Raw genomic sequence first — 22,595 nt, 5'->3', positions numbered from 1 at the left:
TTGGTAGCTGTCTACATTTTCTCCACGACTTGTTGACGCAAACTCTCAAATGACATCAGCAGCTGTGAACATCACTGGCAAGTCGAGCTTGAAATAGACTTGTAAAAGTCCGTGCAGCAACAATGAAAGAGAAATCAGACTCACCCAGAAGAGAAGGTTGAAGAAGACCATCCCATAGCGAAGGGCCATCATACATCCCTCTGCCATCCTGCAACGGCGCAGTTCTAGAAGGAAGATGAAGGAGAGGTCCAAGTAAAACACCACATACTTCTTCCCCTGAGCATAGCGCCCCTTTGAGGTCTGTGGACCCTTGGTGGTGTGGAAGCCGAAGGCAAACGGCGGCCGCTTGTACTCAAACTCTCCGCTGAAGCGGTGAAATCCAGATGAAAATGGTGGCGTGTCAGGTTTACTGTCCAGAGACGGACTTCTTCTGTACGGAGTCTCATCAGTGCTTGAACGCCTCATTATGGCAGGAGAAAAAGTCTTTCTTAAATGCTGTTCTGCTTGAACCAGAGTTGGCCCCTTAGACCCCAATGACCTCCAGGTTGATTTAGGAAAGGACCGAGAGCTGGACGGCTAATTGAGGGTGTTTAGGGCATAATCTCTGCTCACGCTTGTTCATCTCTGTAATCCCTCAGGTTCCTTGCTCTGAAAAATAAAGCAGTTTTATCTTGTAACAGTTCAATCAGGCTGGCGACCGTGGGGATTTGACTTGACCTCTTCAGCTGCTCAGAACTGGTAATACAATCCAAGAACGTCCAAGTCTGTTCTGTGTGACTTTCTGTGACTTGTTTCAGTCACACGCTCACTGCAGCTTCAGTCTTGTCTCGCTACATCCAGACCCTGAATCCACTTGTGGTTTAGCTGACGCGCGATCAAAGCAGGGAACTCAACAACGTGAGATGATATAAGAATGGGTATAATGTCAGTGAACAAAAAGCATTGAGAACAGAGAACTCATTGGCTGGGTGCCCCTCCTGATTCTTCTCCTGCCAGTTGTTTCCCAACTGCCCCGTGCGCTGACGATTCCTTAAATTAGTCAGGTGACTCTCTGAAGCACACTGCCTTTCAACTTCCTCCTGGCTTTAAATCATTTCCAAAGACATCGGAGAGGTGAAAAAGTAAGCCAACTCCTTCCTTCTGAAAAGTCCCATCATCTCAAGCTGCTTCCTTCCTTCTTAAGAAACTGTGTCCACCGGAGTTCGAGCCAGCCAGCGAGCAAGTGCCGAAGGAAAGAATCATCCAAGGAGAGAAAGACAGTTTCTTCAGAGGAGCAAAAGAAAGACTGCAGTGTTTGAGCGGCAGTCCAGCCTCGCTCCCTCCCTCGATCTCTCTCCTAGCTCCCCCCACTCCTCTTTCTCTCCTCTCACAAGCTCCAGCGCTCTCTCATCCACACGCTCAAGCACCCCATCCTTCCTCAATAACTGTCCCCGAAACCTGCCTGCACAAAAGGCAAGAGCTCTCCTTCATCCTCTGGACACTCCCAACAAGTAATCACAGCCAATCGGCTTCCGTCCGCCTCGTCCTGCCTCATTGACACACCAATCATGTCCAACCATCTACCAGATAACACACGATCTCAGTGTGCATTCAGGCAAACACACACACTCACACACAGAACCTAGTGTGATGTTAACATAGCGCTGCTGAGACTCCTGCTGCACTTGCGCTAGAGCCTCCTCCTCTTCCACCTCCTCCTTTCATCGCTGGAACTAATTCCACATGCAGGGTCTGTTCTTGTGCACGGGCTGGCGGCTGTCTACACATTTAGCCTCAGTCGTGTTCCCTCTTCTCTCGTCCATCCCTCCGGACCTGAGCTCGGGTGCAGCATCCATACAGAGGAACTAGTGGTAGATTACATCGGAGCCAACAAGTCTCCTTTGTACAAACACACTGACAGTCTGCAGCACTGCTGACATCCGCAGAAAGTGAATGCATGCGATTCCTGACCTGACATCTGGGTCAGCTGCTTTATGAGTCCACCAGGACGGCTGGAAGCTGGAACTGTGCCAGCTCTATATGCAATCACATGGGGTTTGCAACACATTTTGGATATCCTGCTAGTGTGAATTCAAAGTTGCTTTGGGGCTCACATTAAAACAAGTCATGACAGCCTGTTAAAGATGCATACACAGAACATCAGGGCACGAGACACTATTGCCGCTGTGTATACCGGTCAAAATCGGAGACTTGTTTTCTCTGTTGCATCCTGAGAGGTGGAATTGTTGCGTGTTTCTCCTCCACACAGTAGAGTTACTTGGTTATTGTTGTGGTTATAAATTATGACACCTTACAATCCATGTGGTCACAATGGCTCTGTTATTTGTTTGATGACAGAATTCAATAGGAGGCACATTTTGATATATTGTGATGTCCATTCACTAAGGAGGAAGCATCGTTCCATTGTTCTTGGAAAGGTGAGATTTTAAACCTTCATGACGACTTTTTTTTTTACCACCAGTTCACAGTATGAGGGAATTACCTTGCAAAACTACTTGTACTCGATCAGTCTGGCAATTATTTCCTGTAGAAATGTAGTTCCTAAAACTAGGAGGCTGGCGTCCTGTGACTCAGGATATTAACAGGAGCCATGTGAAATGACTGCTGATCATGAAAGGAGGAGCTGGCTGCCCATCTGTCAGCAGCCATCATTTAAATGAGTATCAGTCATCCATCACTTGAATATTTAGCATAGGTCACTATCCTCCTTCAATGGTTGGCCACCATTCTCACATCATGGTATCTCTATTACTCAATTTTATTCAAAATGATTTCTGATCTGCGTTCTGATCTCATCTAATCTGAAAAATCAGAATGACAAATAGGGACACCAAAGTGTCTTTTCCACAAATGTATCCATGGTGAAATGGAATTCCTGGAACACAAAAGTAATATCACACACATTACAAGTAAAATGCCTCTTTATTAAAGAAAAACGTATTGCCTTTTAAATTCTGAGGAAAGCGCCTTGACTGGGGACCATTCTTTGAGTCTCTTGGTAAAGCTGCGGCGCAGCTGTCTGAGTGAAAAACTGACGGACTCTGTGTGTCTAAGAAGCACGGCAGTGTGCAGCCGACTGCTCTGTGTGTTTGTGTTCCCCGAGAGACGCTTCGCAATACGAGCCCACACATTTGTGTTGTCGAAGTGCTTGATCTTAGTTTTACAATGCGTGGACACTGTTTGAGTTGCCCTGCCATGTTTGTTATGGTATTTCTGCATGTGCATTCAGAATGGGCTGCACTATGACATCAGGATGTCGAGCATAGCTCCATAATAGCAGATTTTTTTAGATTTGATTTTGGGTCATTTAAAGCGACTCTGAATGGTAGCAAATGAGAACAAGTTTCTTTTGTTTTTGGCACACCCCTAGTCTGTATGTGTGAGCACATACTCCGATTCTATGTTGATCAAATTACACACTGTAACAAAAGTGATGGATCATCGCAGGGTCAAACTGCACCCAGAAAGTAAAAATATATAAATACCTACTGTGGAGTTGACAGGCTAAAAATGCTACGTTTAGCCATACAGTAGCATGGATTAAGGAAGATGAATTCAGGTTTTGCACAGGTGCATTCAACCCCCACAAAGACACATGCGCGACTAAACAATAGGTAAAATTTGGCACCGACATTGGGGCATAAAGCTATTTCACACCAACAACAGTGCCTTTCATTTGACGTTAAATACAGTCTGAAGCATATTTTAAAGCAATTACATATTTCTCGATCGTTTGAGTTTGTGTTCATGTTGGTGTTGGAGGTGTTTGTCGATTTGTTAGTTGAAGATGCCTGGGAACAGTAGTCCCAACTAAAGTCCTAACCCAGATCAGACCTCAACAGTGTAAAAAAGTCTAATAACGCAGTTATCCAATTGAGCCATTGCCACACACATGATCTGCAGAAACATGTCTGTGAGCTCACACACAACACATGCACTGTTTCTGTATTGATGTGTCTGTGGTTGAAATAATACAATCTATTATTTAAACTCAGTTAAGCCTAACATGAAGCTAATGTTCAAAAACATTAGTGCAAGTTATGGTGTCGCTATATACTTTTGCAGCTTCTGTCTGGGTATTGACACTCTCCGGACTTGGCATTGTCTTTTTCTTTTCCACAAGTCTGATGGACGCAGTGGATGGATTCAAATCAGGCAGCGCCGGTTTTGTGGTGCGTAGCTCGGGGAGACTGCCGAGTCACACATGTGAATCCTCCTCAATAAACATGACTTTTACAAACAACACTGTTCAGTGAACATGATCAAGAGTGATGCCAAGAAAAGCACTGAATACTGAACAATATCAATATTTAAGTTTATTTACCAACAAATAAGTGTCCACACCATGGATGCACACAGTCACTGAGACAGTCGGATCTCTATTGTGCACAGCTGGAGCTGCCAGTATAACGCTGGCGCCAGCTGTGGTTTAATCCTCCATTGATACAGTATATTATGTGTCGGCATGAGATCGAAGAACTTCATTGAAACAAACCTAATTCTAGACAAAACATGGACTCTTTTTTCCATTAAATTCTCCTCACAACCAACATTGCTCAGGAAGCCATACACCAGTGGCAGGTCATACATTTCACACCTAGGCCTTACACTTGCTCTCATTTTTATATGCTGTTTGAGTAATTAATTAACGTATTTTATGACATTTTAGAACATGGCTAATACTCTACGATCAGGTTTAATCATATACATTGACAAAATGCATTTTTATCACCACATAATCTATCCATAATCTATAATTCTGATTTATCCATAACCACTGTTCTGGAAAATAGGCGGGGATATGAAGAAATGTCGACTACACTGTATGTAATGTATCAGAGGCAATGTTGTATAATGCAAAGAGGTGCTTGTAAGTCTAGTGTTTTGGAGAAGAATTATATGAAAATTAATTCATAACCCTTACATTAACTTGCTAAAAATGCATTTTTTAACTTTGACATTGAAAGAAGATGACCTCTAACAATAGCAGCTCGGTAAGCTGCATGAACTAAAAACAAAATCGAAATAAGTGAGTTGTTTATTGGGCAGCCTGAAGTCCAGTATTTGTGGCTGTGCCTGTTCTGGATTTGGCTTGAAAATATAAAGAGAAGGAATGCAGTAGCATTGAATATGGCATGATCTAGCCGTAACATGCATGTCTGCATTGTTCACTGGCTGAAAAGGGCTTTTTTTTCTAGCAGCATTAGTGACAAAAAAAGCAAGTTTGAGGGCAGACAAACTAGTACATGAGGTAAGGGGAGGCCAATCCCCTTACAAGTCACCAGCCTGTTGCAAGGTTGTCCTGATTTTGTCACACTTAAATGCAAACTCACCCAACTGAGGAAGAAGCGCTTCAACTCAGTCACTCCTCACAACAGCTCTGTTTCTCGTTCACAGGCTGCTACTGGTCTCCAAGACAACATAAAAATAAATAAATTAAATAAAAAAATAGTAATAGTGTGTGTGGGCTTGTTCATACTGCCTCGTGGGGACCAAGTCCTAACAAAACACTATCCTCTCGGGAACATTATGTCTTTGCGGGGACCTTTTTTTCGGTCCCCACAAGTGCAAACCTCAATGTGAGGATGAAGACTTGAAAATAACTGGGTCATTATAATTGGGTTAAGTTTGGTTCAGATTCCTGGTTAAGGTGAGCCATTTGTTTTGGATGGTTAGGTTTAGGGTGAGAGGCTGGGGAAAGGGTTATGGCAATGAGAGGTCGCCACAAAAACATTGTGACAAACCTGTGTGTTTTAATCAATTCTCATATAAGGAACCACACTTAGTGTAAACGGCTGACATTTGGGGAACTTGTTAATCCTAATTTAATTGGTTTGTCAGCTTCCAACACTGTTGGGATGATGCCAGCGGGAGAAGCAAAATAAACTTAATGTAGATGTTACTTTCATCTCATAGAATCAACAATCATACAAAGTAAACATACTGCTTTACCCCGGGGACGTAGGCAGCTTTGATGTGTCGACATGAAAAAGTACAGATCAGAGAGAAAGTCAGATGACAAGAGCACACAGTACTGAGTTACAGAGTACTGCTCCTGTTATGTGGAAATCCACATGAATGGACAGGGGCTGATAAACAGAGTGGCCCGTGTTGTGAGCTGCTCTCTCTGCAGTTATTAAGGAGCAGAAGATCGGCGCTTCCTCTTGTTCAAAGATAGAATATAGGTCTCTGGTGAATTCCCTCCATAAAGGACAAAGTACAGTGTGAAGGTAGCTGCAGCTGAACAGAACAAGCGTACCAGATGAGCGTGGGCATCCCACAACTGGCAAATTATTTACAGTGGAATGTCAACTGCTGCAAGCTTTGCAAATATAAATATTTCCACTTTTTACCATTTGTATTCCCTCCATCAGGGAAAAAATGGTAAAACCCATGAGAACAAATTGAACAGAAAATAATGTGTGTGTTGCTTTCCTGAGTAAAATTCACCAGTCTTTATACCTCAATATCTATATACAATATAATAATCTGCATGTTCTGTAGCACACACATATCACCTCACTAATGCATTAAGCATCACATAAATTAAAATTCCATACCATCAAATGCGACAAATCATGATGACACATCTAACACCCCACACAATGCTCCATTCCCTGTATGATGGAGGTGTTATTTTACATTTTTATTGAATGTACAGATACGACTTCTCACCATTTCTGTCACTACAGCAGCAAACATCAGTGAAACTGATGATGTAAGTAGAACAGAACTTCATAAAATTGCATCACATCTCAATAGTTCATGACCCAATGAATGAAGTACTATAGATATTTACCTTGGAGCACAGCATGTCCACAAACAAATCATATGTCCTCTTTTATAGTGGGAAAAAGGGTAATGTCGCAATATCAACACATGTTTGCATCATAACTGTGCCATTCTTCAAATTATATATTGCTGCTTTTGTAGATGTACCCGCTGGATGTGATGAGTCTGCTCCTATGTCCTACTCACTGCTCACTTGGCAGCAGCATGTCAGCTGTGGAGGTTGTCTCAATCTGTCATGTAAAGTTGCAGGGGAAAACACTGCAGGGAAGCGTGTTAAGAGGTTTCAACGCCACTAAATAAATACGCCATTTAAAGCACTAGCTCTTGACAGACTACAGAGATTTTTCTGGGATCATGAAAGAGAGAGTGTTAGTTCCTCAGCAGCAGTCCGTTAGCGCAGCTAACACTTATCAACACCCACTGGTCTGAGCATGACATACAGAACTCTAAGCAAATTGCCCCAAAAATAGAACTAATTTCACCAAGCTAGGTGACCAGCATTTGTCAGGTGTTGTTTACGCAGAGACGGAAATGACCGAATACGTCGCTGAATCTGAAACTTTCGAAACCGTCTGGAGTGGAGACTTTCATAAATGCAGTGTTCTCTGTCACGGACTCCTGGTATAAGCAGCCAGTATGTAAATATTCAGGGACAAAGTCTCTAGAGATTCACCAAGCCGCGACTCCTCACATCGAATTGAAAGCTGCTGCATTCTTCCAGGTTTTTTTCCTCCTTGAAGAGGTATCTGAATTAATCTGATTTAATGGGTCACATATATATATATATATATAATGCACTTTCATTTTCATTTCATTTCAGCTATATTGCTTTTAGACTGGAGACAGTGAAGCATTATGAAAACGTGTGTTTCTTTGAGCAAATGTGTCTTTGTACATTGAAGATGTTTTCCTTTAATTGGGTATTTTCAATCACATATATCATGATATTGCTGATGAAATTTCTTGCAATATATCAGATATCGCAGATATTGAGTATCGTGATCTTCCGATGTGGCTTTTAAATGTCTCGCTTTATAAATAAACTATGATTTTAAAAATTGAAGGCTACTAGCTTACATGAATGAATGGTGGCGCCACGTCATGAGGTGGTGAAGAGAGCGAGCCACTGAGTCAGGTCATAGCAGCATGTGGGCACTAACACACTTTGTGCCTTGTAATTTAGGCTTAATTTATGCTGGTTGGTAATTGAATTTGTGCATTAATCCAACAAGCTGGTTTGTATTGAAGGACGGGGCTACGGCCAATTATTTTAATCCAGAATAGCAGTTGGGAGGCAATTTAGTTTACATGTGTGAGTTGAGGCTCATTGATGGCAGCAGTTGCGTGAGAAAATGTAATTAAGATGCGTGATTCTCTCCAGCCAAACTGCTGGACGCGCAGTTGTGGGCGGATGTAGACTCCAACTGGTAGGAAACAAACAAAGAGACAAGCATGTTGCAATGTTTGCTCTTCATCATGGGCAGTGAATGTTTATCTGCCATACTGAAGGCATCGTTATTTCACTACTAAAGCAGACGGCCAGCCAATTAAATAGTCAGTCAGTAGGAGTAAAATGCCGCTTTGCATCAAACATTAGTCAGGTTTGACGCAAAGAAACAGAACGGTATATTAAGATCAAACGCAAAGTTGAGCAAATGCAGCGCCGCCCACAGCAGTGGTCTGATGGCGCTGGATGGCGAAACACAACAACAAAACAACTCACTGACCAAAAAACTATTTTCCTGACTGTTGTGGCATCACACGACGATTCTACTTTGTACCGTAATCGACACATTTTAAAATGGAAAGAAAATAATTGGAAATCAAAAGGTCTTCACTGCGGAAATACACCTGACCGATCAACACCTGTTGTGACCTTGCTTATTCTCCGAAGAGTAAAATCATTTCATTTTGGGAAATGTCATCAAAGAAAAAAACAGACTTACAAAGATACGATACGTCGGTGACACGGCTGATGCCGTATCTTAGCAACTGATTTTCAGTAAATGGCAAAAAGACCTTGGACAGCCTAAAAGAAGTGAAACTCTTTCACAGAGTCAGAAGGATGTGCTGAGAAAAGAGGCAACCCATGTCATGATGGCATCACCGAACCCCACTTTTGAATGTCCGATGTTCATCTTCGGCAGATGAGGACACAACACTATTGCAGTGGTCTGTGTTCTCTGCTTTGGTCATGAATCAGTAACCGTGAGCAGCATACGTGAAAAGATGGATGTGACAACGTCACCAGACAGATTTTGAATACCACATTCTGGAAAAATATCATAACCACTGTGCAACCACTGGATTAACCTTCAGGCAGTTTCCTTCCCAGCATGAGCTCACAGGATCATGTTCCCTTCGTGCTGGTTTTATTAACTGGCTTTTATTGTCCCCAGTTTGGCGATCGCAGACAGCCTCTCAGAGTGGTGGTTTGGGAGGGTGAAAGATGATGTTTGTGTAGATGTTTTACAAATCTCATTTCCATCTCGTCTGTTAATAAGACCTCCAAGCTCTTCATTCATACAAAGTGTTTGATTTTGGTAGAAACGACTGCTCTCTCATCATTTAATAATAATGATTTTGCTACAGATTAGACACATAATTCCTGCAAAATACAGAATTCAGTTGGATATATCCTGTTGTGAGACACATGAAACAAATATCACAAATTTCGTACACTATTTTCCTCAATTTGTCAATGATACTTTTTTTAAATTTCATTTAGAAAAGTTTTCTATCATAATTACATAATAATTTATTTGTATTTTTCATGTATATAACATTTTCATTTATATAGGATTCTTTAAGTTATATACCAAAAAAACATCACGATCCTTTTTATTTTATTTATTTTGAGTAGGTTGCCTACTTCCTGTTTGTATTGACTCACATCCAGCACATCCATCATACTATTTGTATTACTGAACGAGTAACATCCGACTTACAACCTGCTCGACTTACGTCCATCTGTACTTACGACCACAGCCAGCAGATGCTTATTTTTTATTTTTTTAATCAACGTCTGGCACCGCAGCACATAGCAGCCCGGCAACACGTACAATTATGGCAGCCAGCTGGCATCACATACAACAGTTACGGCAGCACAGTATCCCAGCATCTCTATAACCCTCGCGTTGGCTATTTTGAATGGCATTCCACTTACGTCCAATCTGACTTATGACCGGTTGGTCGGAACCGATCCCGGTCGTAATTCGGATGTTACTTGGATAGTTATTTGTCGGTTTCCTTCCAGCTTGTCCAGGCCTGTCCATTGTTTGTTGGCACCACCATTTGTTTTGCGGCTAATGTGTGTTCGTGACACAACCAAGCCCATCATCTTTTTCATCACAGCCCTTTTAATAAATACAGGACAATACAGTACAATGGCAATAAGATACATTCTATTCTATGAACGCGGTGGCATGAGGACAGGCTGAACAACTCCACATTTGCTCGTAATTAAATTTTACATGACCATATTTTCATATTTCCGCTTCAGTTACTGACGGGTCTGTTTCGTAGCTGCCGGGTGCTCTCAAACACTTAGGATGAAGGATTTCATTTTTCTCTAATTGGCACTTGCACGTTTCAGGGTCCGCATTTCTTTAATGCATCATTCATATTTCCATCTGCACTAAGCAGAGGCAGGAGCTGCAGCACTTTCCTTATGCGTCATCTGTATATCCTAATGCACCAGCAGTTGATCGAGCTAACTGTTAACCCCCATTCTACAACCGAAGAAATAATAACTCTCACCAGGTTTGGTAAATCAGTGTTCTTAAAATAGACCCCTGGAGTCTAGGACGTAATGTTGCTCTTTCTCAGTAAAATGCAAACCAAGTTCACACGTAGTGGAAAATCTGGTGGAAAATCCAGTCTGAATGATTCTCCCTACTCCAACTTGAAGCGGTGCTGCCGCAGAGAGCGTGAAAAGTCGAACAGCTGTGGAGTTGCAAAGGAGAGGAGGAATGGCTGTCTAGTGGGAATTAATTCACTTACTACCATTGACTGCCCCACTGTCACGTTCAGTGGACGTTGGTGGTAACAGGTCTTTTCATGAAGAATGTCAAAGATGTTGTTACAGAGGATGACACAAAGGGCCTGATCATTTTTTGGAGAGATGGTTCCTATCAAACTGAAGTAAATAGGCTCCACCTCTGTTTGTTGTTGCTGTCACTGTTGCAATTATATGACATCACACAATGCACGCACTAAAGCCTGCCATTAACACAACCAGCATGTCACTGCCTGATCTGGTCCGCCGGTAATGGCGCATGTATTACCAACTGATGTTTACTGGTAAGCGCATGCGTACATGGTTATAGCGCACAAAGGTGATGACGTTTTTCTACTTATTAAAACCGTTTTGTTTTACTTAAAATAGTCTAGATTCAGAAATTGTACGTTTTTATTTGATATTCTTCTTTCTTTTAAATCCAACAACATAAACAGAAAGACATAAATAGACATAAACCTCACTAAAGAGACATAAAGTGCTCACTCCTGCTCCTGTTAAATTTATGTGAAACATATGTAAGGAGAAATCAAATGTATTGGAGGAGCTTGAAATAATAATGAATGACAATAATACTGGATTAAAAAAAAAAAAAATCTAGACTATTTTAAGTAAAAAAAAATTGTAAATAAAAAACTGTTATCACTTTTGTACGATACAACCATGTACGCATGCACTTACCAGTAAATGTCAGTTGGTAAAACGCGCAATTTCCGGTTCCAGCATCAGAATTTCCAGCGGACCACATTAGGCAGGCGGATCAGATCAGGCAGTGACACAGCAGCCAGATTGGTCAATAACGTGGCCCAGTCTGAGCAGAGCTAAATCTAGCTAGGACACTGGCTAGGAACTGTGGGCGGTCGGACTTGAGAGGGAATCAGACTTAAATAAGATTTGACTGCAGTCTGAACGCAGTGCAATAATAACTTATTCAGCTTTTCTATGCGACGTTCCCATTAAATAGATAGTTAAATTAGGCAGTTAGACTTGATAACTGCCTCACACAAGCTGCATACAACTCTTATGAATGGGTTATAAACTCTATCGCCCAAATATGGCCCAGCACACGTGCAATCATTTTCACAGGATTTGCGGTGGGTCATGGTGAAATACCTTTTTTTGGCTGTTTCTATAAAACTAAGTTGTGCCAGACAAAAAAAAAAGTGTTCAATCATCTGACTCATTTCCAGGCATGTGCGTTGGGGGTGAACACGGTCGAGAATAGTTGGGGAAGAAACCAGCTACTGATGCGCGAAGGGATATAATGATGGCAAGGAGACTGTGCGGAGAAAGGTGTGTAATGAGGGTTGTAGAGAGAAGGGAAATAGTAACCGGAGGAAATTGAGAAGTAGATGAGATGTGAAAACCTGTGGTCATATAACGGCCAACATCATTATCCAAGACCCAACCACTTTTTATAAATCCACAGATGCCACAACTGAAGCTTTGAATAACAAATGGGATTATTTATGTGTTGTCAACCATAGTGGATCTGTCACCTTTAATTACATCTCAGTAGACCATTTCTAGGGCAAAATCTGGACAAAACACTTTCTCTCCACTGAATGCGGGGTGAGGTGGTGATAATATAATGCAAGGACTTCAACAGGTCAACGTTGTTTACTGCTTAGACTTTTTGAGGAGGAATAAAGTTAAGGTAGGAGGTGGATGGAAAGGACAGGGAGAAGCTGAAGTTCCGAAAAAGATAGACCAGTCAAACAACTGGAGGAAGAATGTCACAGTCTCCAGCCGTCAGAGCTCCCATCTCACCTGCGCTCATCCCTGATGAATTCAGCATCTCTGCCTCACGCCAATCACTGAGTCAGGCCTCCCACACCTGTTTGACTCAGTTACAATCACCAGTCACACACACACACACACACACACACACACACACACACACACACACACACACACACACACACACACACACACACACACACACACACACACACACACACAATCACTAGATTGTCTTTTACTACATGCAGGTCCTTCTGGCACCCAACCTGTTTCATTGACTGCCTGCTTGTGTCGCCCCAGAATGACAACAGGGTAGCAGGCAGCAACCTGTTTTCCATCTCATCTGCTCCTCTGATCCCCGTCAGATGACCTCGCCTTCCCTCCCTGACACTGTCTACTACACAAGTCCGTTGTGCTGCCGCTCCCTTGCATTGCTATAACTCTGATCATCTGCCTTTCCCAGATGTTTCTGTCCTCTTCCTCGAAATCTGCTCCCTGGTTGACCATGAGCATTATGTAGTAGAAGGCAGAGGCTGCTGCACAATGTGGTACATTGTCATGTCACGTGTTGTGCAGCAAGGGTAAAAATTCACCAGTGCCTTCTCTAATCATTCCACTCTGTGACGTATTGGCAAATTGGCATCACTGAACGCATCTCCAGTAGCACTAAGACAAGGCAGTCAGAGTGCAGAGTCTCAGGCTGTTTCAGATTCGCAGTTAGAGAGCAGAAAGTGGGTCGACCTATGGAGAACATGCGAAGAGGTAGCAAGGGAGTAGAATATGGAGAGCAGAAGAGTAGAAATTAACTCGGAAAAGAACAAGGAATGCACCAGGATAAATAACATGCATATCACCATGATGATTTAACTGCAACCATGACCCTAACCCAAATGTTTTTTTATCATGCCATATCATTTTTATTCAGATGTTTCCCATATAGAAATGTGAAACTCAATAAACCTTTAAGGGTATTCATTAGTCATGGAAGTTGTTTTACCCATATAACAGTCGGCTGTGTTTTTATAAATACACATGACACGGTAGACATATGTGCAGTGTCAGTGCTTTTCTGCACCTTCACTATAGCACATCCTCATGCCTTGCTCATTGTTTGCCTGCATGTGAACGACTTTGAAAATGCATATCTAGCCTCTATAGCTTATAAAAGTGCATATTGTGCTGAAAGTACTGGCAAAAAAAATCACAAAACCATAAAGTTTCGTTGAATATTGAAAACGTTGCTCATACCATAGGACATATTTTATGAGCAATTTCCTTAATTAAATATGAGTTAAGTTAAACTCAGTAAAGCAAATCGACCAAATAACTGTCAGCTAAGCCCATTTGAGCTTAAGTAAGGTAATGTTCTGATATTTCTGTACTTCCTACACTCCACAAAAGGACTAAGACTTCTTCTTCACAAACTATTCACTTGATGGACCAATACATTTGATCAGTATCTTGACCGAACCGAGTCTTCCAGTCGGACTGAAAATAAAAACGAAATGGGCCTGAAGAAATCCTCGGCAAGTGTTACCACCACTGACACAGATCCTGTGATGAAATACATAGAAAAAAAATAATTCATTATTTATGAATTAACACATTTCATGCCCACAGAGGTGTGCCGCGTTTTCCACAACGTGAGCAGCATTGTGTTGTAAATAAATCTTGACATGGAAGAACAAATTATCAAAATAAGAATAGTAAACGTTGTTAAAAACAACAATGATAACACAGGAAGTGTCACATCATGAGCAAAGTTAATATTCACCCGCTCATATAGCATCAGTGCCATATGAATAAATGTTCTTTTACAAATATAGTTTCTGTATTATTAAACAATTTAGGAATGAATATGAATAAAGGATTCATTCAAGGCCCTGACAGAGCCACTTCCGTTCTGACTGATGGAGGTAGACATTTTCATAGAGTAGAGCAGCAGCCCTGTTCCATGTCTCTGGCAGATGCCTCCGCTCATTTCTCTATCTCTCAGGAAGGACAAGCACCACTGCTTGTGTAACTATCAATCAGGCTGTTGCCACCATCTCATCAAAAACACACGAGAACCTTAACAGAGGAGACATGAAACAGCTCCTATTGAATTGTTCTCTGATGTCTCATTCAGTGTTGAATGCCGTGTGCTTAGTGAAAGAATAACAGATGTGCATTTAAGCATGTTATGCATATTAACAAGCTCATATTTGATCTGTAAATGACCCTTTTATAACAAGTCCCGTCTTCATTGCTGAACAGGGAAAGAGTACTTGCAGAGCTGCAGCTGTTTCTTGGAACAGAGGAATTGCTTTAGTCAGAAGTTGCGGGATTTTATTTTTTTTTTTTGGACGGACCGAAAATATTACCAACCATGTGATGTGCTAAAAATATGGTGAGCTGATTTATTTAGATTTTACATTCTGTTTCATACTCTGACTGTTGCCTCCTCTCCCCAAAAACAAGCTGGGATTGGCCCTGACTCGTCTGCCAGGTTCAATGAATGACTCCAGAAGCACACACAGACAAACGCAGCCTCTGCTGTTGGGTTCAAACCTGCTATATTTTGAGCCCCTGTTTCATGTATCTCATTTATTTGTGCCGGTATGTAGGTTTATGTTGCTCCGGTCATAAACACCACATTTTCTACTCCATTATAGACAGGCTATAGTGACTGTTCTTAGCTCTTCTGTTGTGTTATGTGACAAATGTGTCAAATAACCAAGCTTATTAGAGATTCACCCATCTGAAAGTAAAGTCATAATTCAGTGTTTATTAGGTGTTTCATTTAAGTCCATGATTTACATCCCTTTTTTTGTTATATTGACAGTTGTGTTGCTAAAACGCCTGTATCGCAATTTGTCTACTGGTTAAAACCAGTTCATTCCAAAAGTTGTCTTTGGGGTAGAAATGAAATAACACATCGAATGACGCATCGGTGTGTCATGGTGAAGGTGTGTATTCCTGTTTTTCATACTGTAGCTGGTGCGCTGCCCTTGTGGGTGTCTTGACTGTCAAGGTAATATATTTGAAAAAGCATTTAGCTGCAGTTGAGACCATGTGCAATTGACATTCTTTTAAGCTTAATGTGCTGATGTAAGCATGTTTCTGTAATACCTGGAGGATGTCATTCATTTCACTCTGTGGAGATGGATGCAATTAACTTCCTGAAAAAAATAATGGTGTTTTTTTTTTTTGTTTAATCAGGAAGTCATTCACTGTCATTTCATTTATTGTTTATGTTAGCAATTCAGTAATTGCATTGTGTCAGAATCGGAATCAAATTTCCATCCTTAATATGAATATTGTTTGTCATTATTTTTTCTTTATTTAGAAGTTGCACATTGAACAATTCAAACAGACAACACACACTAGAGTACATCAACCACATGACTCTTTTTTTTATAAACAACTTACTTTGCAAAAAAAATAATTTTCCCTCCCACCCTGCACCCACATAAAAAAACAAAGAATAAAAATATTGATCATAACAAATCTCAACAAAACACAATACATGAGATAATAATGAAAACAATAACAAAAAAATAATGACAACCGAAGGTATACTGTAAACATTCTTAATCACATTTTCTGTTGACTAAGGGATAATGTGTATAATTTGAAATTCAGATTTTTGTAAACATTTCACTTTTCCCAATTTTTTTTCGACATGTGTTTGTTGTATCCTCAAAGCATACGTTATTTTTTTCGAACTTTTCTTGAACTATTGAATGCCAATTTTCCACTGTTGGTGGTTCAGCCTTCCGACATTTTCTTGTTAAGGCCTTTTAACTCGCCGCAAGGAGTTGATGTCTTTCTTGGACTTAAAAAATGTAACTTCACCCAAATATAAAATCTTGAAATCTAATGGAAAATGAACTCCAAATACCATATTGAATGTGTCTCGTACCTTATTCCAATAATTTTTCAATTTTGAGCAATTCCAGAAAATATGTTAGTGGTTGGCTTCCTCTACTCCATAACGTCTCCAACAACTGCAGTCTCCATTGTTATATTTACTCTGCACCAGTGTTTAAGTTTTTCCAACAATGTTCCCGCCACTCTGTAGAATTAGTTGATGACCATTGAAAAAGACAAATTTGATGCCAGGCTTCATTTGACACCTCTAACATGGCTTCAGTCATTTGGTTTTTCATTATTATTTCACTTATCTTTCATTTCAAACCTTTTGTGTGTGCCTTTTTAATGAGAACTAAAAACAAGAGTAATGTGAAAGTCCAACTAATAAACTAATGAGTTAAGGTCTTAGTGTTATGTCTTTGTAAGTAGTAACACTGCCATTATCTCCTGACTCTCCCAGCAAATACCATAGAACAGGTTCTGTCAGTAATATTTTGGGGGCTAAATTGTTTCAGTGATTGAGAGGCTGTGTTATCACAGACCAAAGTGCAGATGCAACAGGAGCAAGACACCGTGAGAGCTGGATTAAATAACCAATATAAAACTACTATCCCCACAGTCCTACAGCTCAGGACCACCAATCGCATAGATGGTGTTATTCCTGTATCTACTATCCTCCAGAGCTCTACTGAGCAGTGGGTATAGTGGACAGTGAACATGGGTTGCCAATTCTATCGTCATTTGTAAAACTCAGGTCACACTTCTCATTTGTTTTGCCTTTCTAGCCAAGTGACGCCGTCCGAGATCCATTGGTGAAATAGCACTGTGGAGTGACAGTTGGCTACCCGATGCAAGCATCGGCTACATGAATCCAGCAATGAGTCCTTGGTCAAGATTTGACAGTAGTTGGTGTTTGATAATCAAAGTTGTGTATCAACCTTGTTTGTGTGATCGGCTGCTCTGCTGAGCCGGAGATGGGCTTTCCAACTGTTTACCAGGATACAGATATGACAGTGTGTCTTGCCACCGTCTTATTGTGGGAAAAATCAATTCTGGGCAGAAATATCGACATTAATATTGTCCCCAAAAAAGTCAAAGACCTTTTATCCCATCTTTATTTCACCTTCTAACGTGTTAAATCATCTGAGCAACTGTAGTACTGCTTCAGTGACAGACCAGAAATACTGTGTATTTGAGGAGGATAGCGTTGGCACTGTCACCTCCTTTGCATCGTTTCTTATCAAACGTGGCAAGGACAACATCAGTACTACAAAATGAATCTGTGTTGCCTAACAATAAGTCCTGAATAATGAGGAGTCGCCATTTCCTGGTATAAACAAGCAACACTGCATTTCGATCTGATGACATGCAGCACTTCCAAGACAGAAATTGTGACAGGAGAACTGAAACAGAAGATCAAAGCACACTTAAACAGCTCTGGCTCCTGCCAGGCATGGCACAGGATACGTCACATCACCAGGCAACACAACTCCAGCACCAATATCAGGGAAACAGGCTCTGGGGTGGAACAATGGAAACAGTTCTTCACCCACTCCAGTCTCCAGTAGCCAGACACTTGACCTTCAGCCAACAGACATCATCTACACACTCCTCAGGATCAACACGTGGCAGGCTGCCTGCCTGGCGTCATCCCAAGGCGTTTTCAGAGGCAGTGCTACAGTGTTGCTTGAAGTATTCACAAATATCTTCAACTTCTCGCAATCGCAGGACCCACCTGTCAGAGGTAGGGCTATCAGATGTTTAAAAAAAATGCAAACTATATTATCATTTGTACAAAAATGTTAATAATTATTAGGGATTTTTTTAAGTACTCTTCGATTTGCAGCTTCAAAGCGAGCCAGATCTTGGCTCTGTCACCAAGCTCTATGTTTGTTCTTTCCCGTGACTAAAATGTGACTAAGGTCTACACATGGTGTATTGTTATGAATATTTATAATGTTACTTCTCCAGGGCTATCAAGTACTGATCTTAAATCAAAGAGTGACACTGCGACCAGGTGAGAAGCGGTTGAATGACGGCGGCTCTAGCGACTGTTGCAATACTGTTCAAGATTTTTAGCTTCAATTGTTTATAAAGGTTTATAAATACTGATGGGAATTTAGCAATTTACATACCAGACATTGAGGAGATAAAACTTGGAATATAGTTCAAAAAGAAAGAAAGTACTACATTTTTGTTGTGTAAATATTGGTTTAAAACATCCATTGTATGTCATTTATTTCAAATATATTGAAAGCAACAGTAATATGTCTGTAATCCTCACGTGTATGATGTAAACTGACACTGCTAAGGCTTTATGTTGAAGTGAAATTACACATTTCAAGCAACTTTTATAGATATTTATCGTTTCTCAAACTAATCACTGGGCCTCATGAATCTAGCGTAATTTGGGACTTGTTTTCTGTCCTCGATAGGCCAGCATAATCTGAGATCAGTGGTGGAAGACTATTATCAAGCAACCTGCGCTACCTGATCTGCTGATTGATAAAATAAAAAATAAGCAGGCAATGAGGAATACATTTCTGTCTTTCTGTCTTGTCTGTCACTTTTTCTCAGTTTATTCACCTGAACAGTGTGTCGTCTCTGCCTCAGAGGCAGTGACCGAACAGTTTCACCAAATCTTGGCAACTTCAACCGAAAAAAGAGAAAGAAAGAAAGAAAGAAAATGGTTTGTAAATGTGAGCAAACTCCTGTAGTTCACCTCAAAGAGCCAGCTGGAGCCTCTACAGGCATCTACAAGCTGTATGATCCTTCAGCGCAGCATTTTGCACTGAAGGATCTTAGGAAGGGTCGATGTAAAGCTTCAAAATGCAAAAAGGGGGAAAAAATTGAGCAGGCAATTTATTGAAATTTCTTTTTAGCTGAAATAGGCTGTTGAGCAGCCGATCAAAAGCTTGATGCCTGAAGTGCATTCACCAAAAAAAAAAAATTATAATAATTTTTTGGTGAATGGCCAAAAAAATAAAATTAAATTAAATTAAAAAAAAATAAAAAAATATCTCATTCTCATAACCCATTGTCACTGTGTGAAATGATTAGAATGCATGTGTCACACGCTGAATGCCTGAGACTTGAGAACCCTGCTTCTCACAGACAGATTTCCTGTCTGAGCAATCCTCTCTAATCCAACTTGAAGTGGTATAGCTGCTGATAGCCACACAAAACAGTATTGGAACTGGAGCGGAGGAGCTTTGCCTCTGGAATGGGCTCCGTGGAATGGAGATTGGTGCACCAGGATGGATAGAGGGGGGCAGGAAAAATAAGAAGCTGCTGTCAGTTTCACCCCGGCAGTCTCAAAAAGTCCTGGGGGAAACCATTGGTATCGAGTGTTGTTAAGGGTATTTGACAAGTACAGACTAGTACTGATACTGGTATCGGTTCGGGACACTACTTATAATAATGATATGATATTATAATAATGATATTAAATTTCATCTTTAACATTATTTATTTTGCATGTTTTCTGTCAAGTAACCAAAGCAGAGGAAACATTACGAACTCCAATGGTATCATAACTGAACTTTAAAAATCAATGAATACCTGACTGTAACACTTACGTCACCTAATCATGGAACTCACTGCGCATGTGCAAACATATTGTAGAAGACACACAGTGTCCATCAATTGCTTCCTTGACTGTCCCACTGAAGTTGTGGAGGATATAGCATGAATAAATGACATGGTAGCTCCACTAATGGTTGCATATCTGGCTGTCTGTCATTCCAAAGTGCGTTCAATCACCGATCTGTGCCATGCCAACATCGAGGGGTGTTCAGAAGCTGAGCATGGATCAGAACATCAGAACTGTACTGCCACCCTCCATGGACCGCCACCAAAACTGGATACCAAGCAGCTGATCTGCTCCTCAATGATCCTCCCATCTCTTCTACACCCAGGAAGCAACACAGGATTGAAGTCCTATCACCTAAGGTGATGGGTCCAGAGAGGAGGTTAAATGCTGAAGAGCAATGTAAAGAGGAGAACCTGAACTTTAACCTCAGACATGCAAATGAACTGATCATTCATTACTGAAGGAAGCAGGTCACCCACTCATCAATACACATCGATGGGGAGGGTGTGTGGCCTCAGAGAACCGGTCATGGGCGATAAAAATCACTGTACCACAGTAGTAAAGAAAGCACAACACCAGCTATACTTCCTCAGCAGGCTCTGGAAAACCAAGCTCTCACAGCAGCTCCCGAAGTCCTTTCTACCACTGCTCCTTTGACAGCGTTCTCACCGTCTGCATCCTGCCCTGGTACGGCAGGGATGCTTTGATCGATCAGTCACCGATCGTGATCGGCCGATTACAGCGTGACCTGTGAATACCGATCACTACCCGTAACTGCTGATCACGTGTGACAGCCGGCACTCTGATAAAGCCCCGCTGGTTGCGTCCACTCCTCTCTACTTTGTCATCAGCAGCATGTCTGCTGTGAAGCTTCTTTCAGTCTGTCATGTAAAGTTTGCATCCTGCATCACACGCATGGGAAAATGAGCATTAAAATGAAATACACCATTACAGCACCAGCACCTGACGATGCACAGAGAGTTTTCGGGGCTAAAAGAAAGTGAAACCACTGGATCCTCAGCAGCAGGCTGACGCTTAGCACCACACGCCGGACCGAGTGTGCATAAACGCAGTGCTCTCTGTCTCAAAGTCTCACTACAGGCGCCCAGTATGGAAATATTTCATGGACATAGGGAAGTCTCTAAACTGTGTGTATAGTTGCTGCAAGGTTTTTAAATTTTTTGCCACCTTGAAGGGTAATATAAAAACGTGTAAATGATTTAATAGATCATGTTTTCACATCATGTACGCAGAAGGTCTCATCATTTTGATTACAAATTCATTGTCAATCCATGTGATCGGTATCTGTGATCGGTGGTGATCGGCACTCTGGCCGATCGGTATCAGTGATCAGCAGCATAAATCCTGATCGGAGCATCCCTATTACAAACAGTTCATTACCTAGGACACCATGAACAGTTTTCCATCCTTGTCCTTTTGAACTGTTGCCTTCAAAGGAAGACATGCAACACAAGATTCATGAGTAGTTTGGACCCCATCCATGCTCAAGATACCAACGCCACAAACATCAGTCACCACTAACCATTAGCATCAACTACTAGTACTGCAGTTACTGTAAGTCTGTTCTTATTTCCGTTTATTTTTTTCCTAGTTTGGATCTGTAACATGAGATCAGTGGACTGCAGCACTCTGCGAAAGCAGTGAATTCTGTGAATTCACATATGAAGCAAATGATTTGCATGAGATCCTTATTGCAAAGATAAATCATTCCCTTAATTGTATCCAGTGCTCTTACTGCAGTGCCCCTGGAGTTCAGTCCAGCATTGTGAAGCACATGTGGGGCTTGTTTTACACACCATAAGAGGCGCTGCTCTAGCAGTTGTTCTCATGCATAATTGTCTCACCTTTAAATCATTGTTTATTTTCTAAACATTGCTAATAAGCAGACATCACTCCTTTCTGACTCTGAACAGTGAATGAAAATTCGCTTGTACGAACTTGAGTATGACCAGGTGGGCACTTCAAACAACCTTCCCATTTCTAGAAAGGTCTTAAAAAGGTCTTAAATAACAGGTTGACATTTGTTCGACTGTCTGTCAGCACCAAGCCACTGCACAAAACGTGAGGCACGCTCGTGGAGCACATCCGACTCTCCTCTTGGACAGATGCATGACTCAGTCTAATGAAACATCATCTTAGATTAATGAAATATAAAAATATAACTTTAAATAGACATTTCCTGATTTCTATTTCTCTGTGTGTGTCTCTTTTTCAAATAGACTATTAATTGCTCAGACAGCTCAGCCCTTAAACAAAAATATACACCATTCTGTACATTTTTTTTTAAATGAAAGTAACTCAAAGATGAAATTTAAAAAATATATAAAATTGTTGTTTTTATTTTTAAAGATTGATCCGTTCATCTTTCATCAAAGAATAATCGACCAATGAATTGATTCTTAAAGTAATCATTAGTTGCAGTCCTAAAACAAAGACAAGGCAAAACATTAAACAAAAAATAAATATAACAAGTATATAGAATGAAACAGCAATTTCAATTGTTGAATATATATCGGTTAGTCAAATTTTGTTTTTATTTATACTTAGAATCGTAATTTGCTAGTCTTCCCGTTT

The 22,595-nt window shown here is 41.0% G+C and overlaps 1 protein-coding gene across 3 annotated transcripts in view; it reads right to left on the bottom strand.

Moving 5' to 3' along the window:
* tspan4a (tetraspanin 4a) overlaps positions 1-22,595 on the bottom strand; it is a 168,438-nt gene that overhangs the window by 119,577 nt on the left and 26,266 nt on the right. For 2 of the 3 annotated variants that reach the window (XM_053865806.1, XM_053865807.1), the window contains one exon: positions 145-224. In XM_053865806.1, coding sequence (XP_053721781.1) covers positions 145-207 — 63 coding nt within the window. In that variant the 5' untranslated portion in view covers positions 208-224. Of the gene's footprint in view, positions 1-144; positions 1,418-22,595 lie in introns of those variants that run through there. The other variant, XM_053865805.1, reaches the window with a different exon arrangement.

Source organism: Synchiropus splendidus, chromosome 5 (assembly GCF_027744825.2).
Source record: "Synchiropus splendidus isolate RoL2022-P1 chromosome 5, RoL_Sspl_1.0, whole genome shotgun sequence".
Taxonomy (NCBI): Eukaryota; Metazoa; Chordata; class Actinopteri; order Syngnathiformes; family Callionymidae; genus Synchiropus; species Synchiropus splendidus.
Note: the sequence above shows the minus strand (reverse complement) of the source record. Positions and strands in the feature narration are given on the sequence as shown.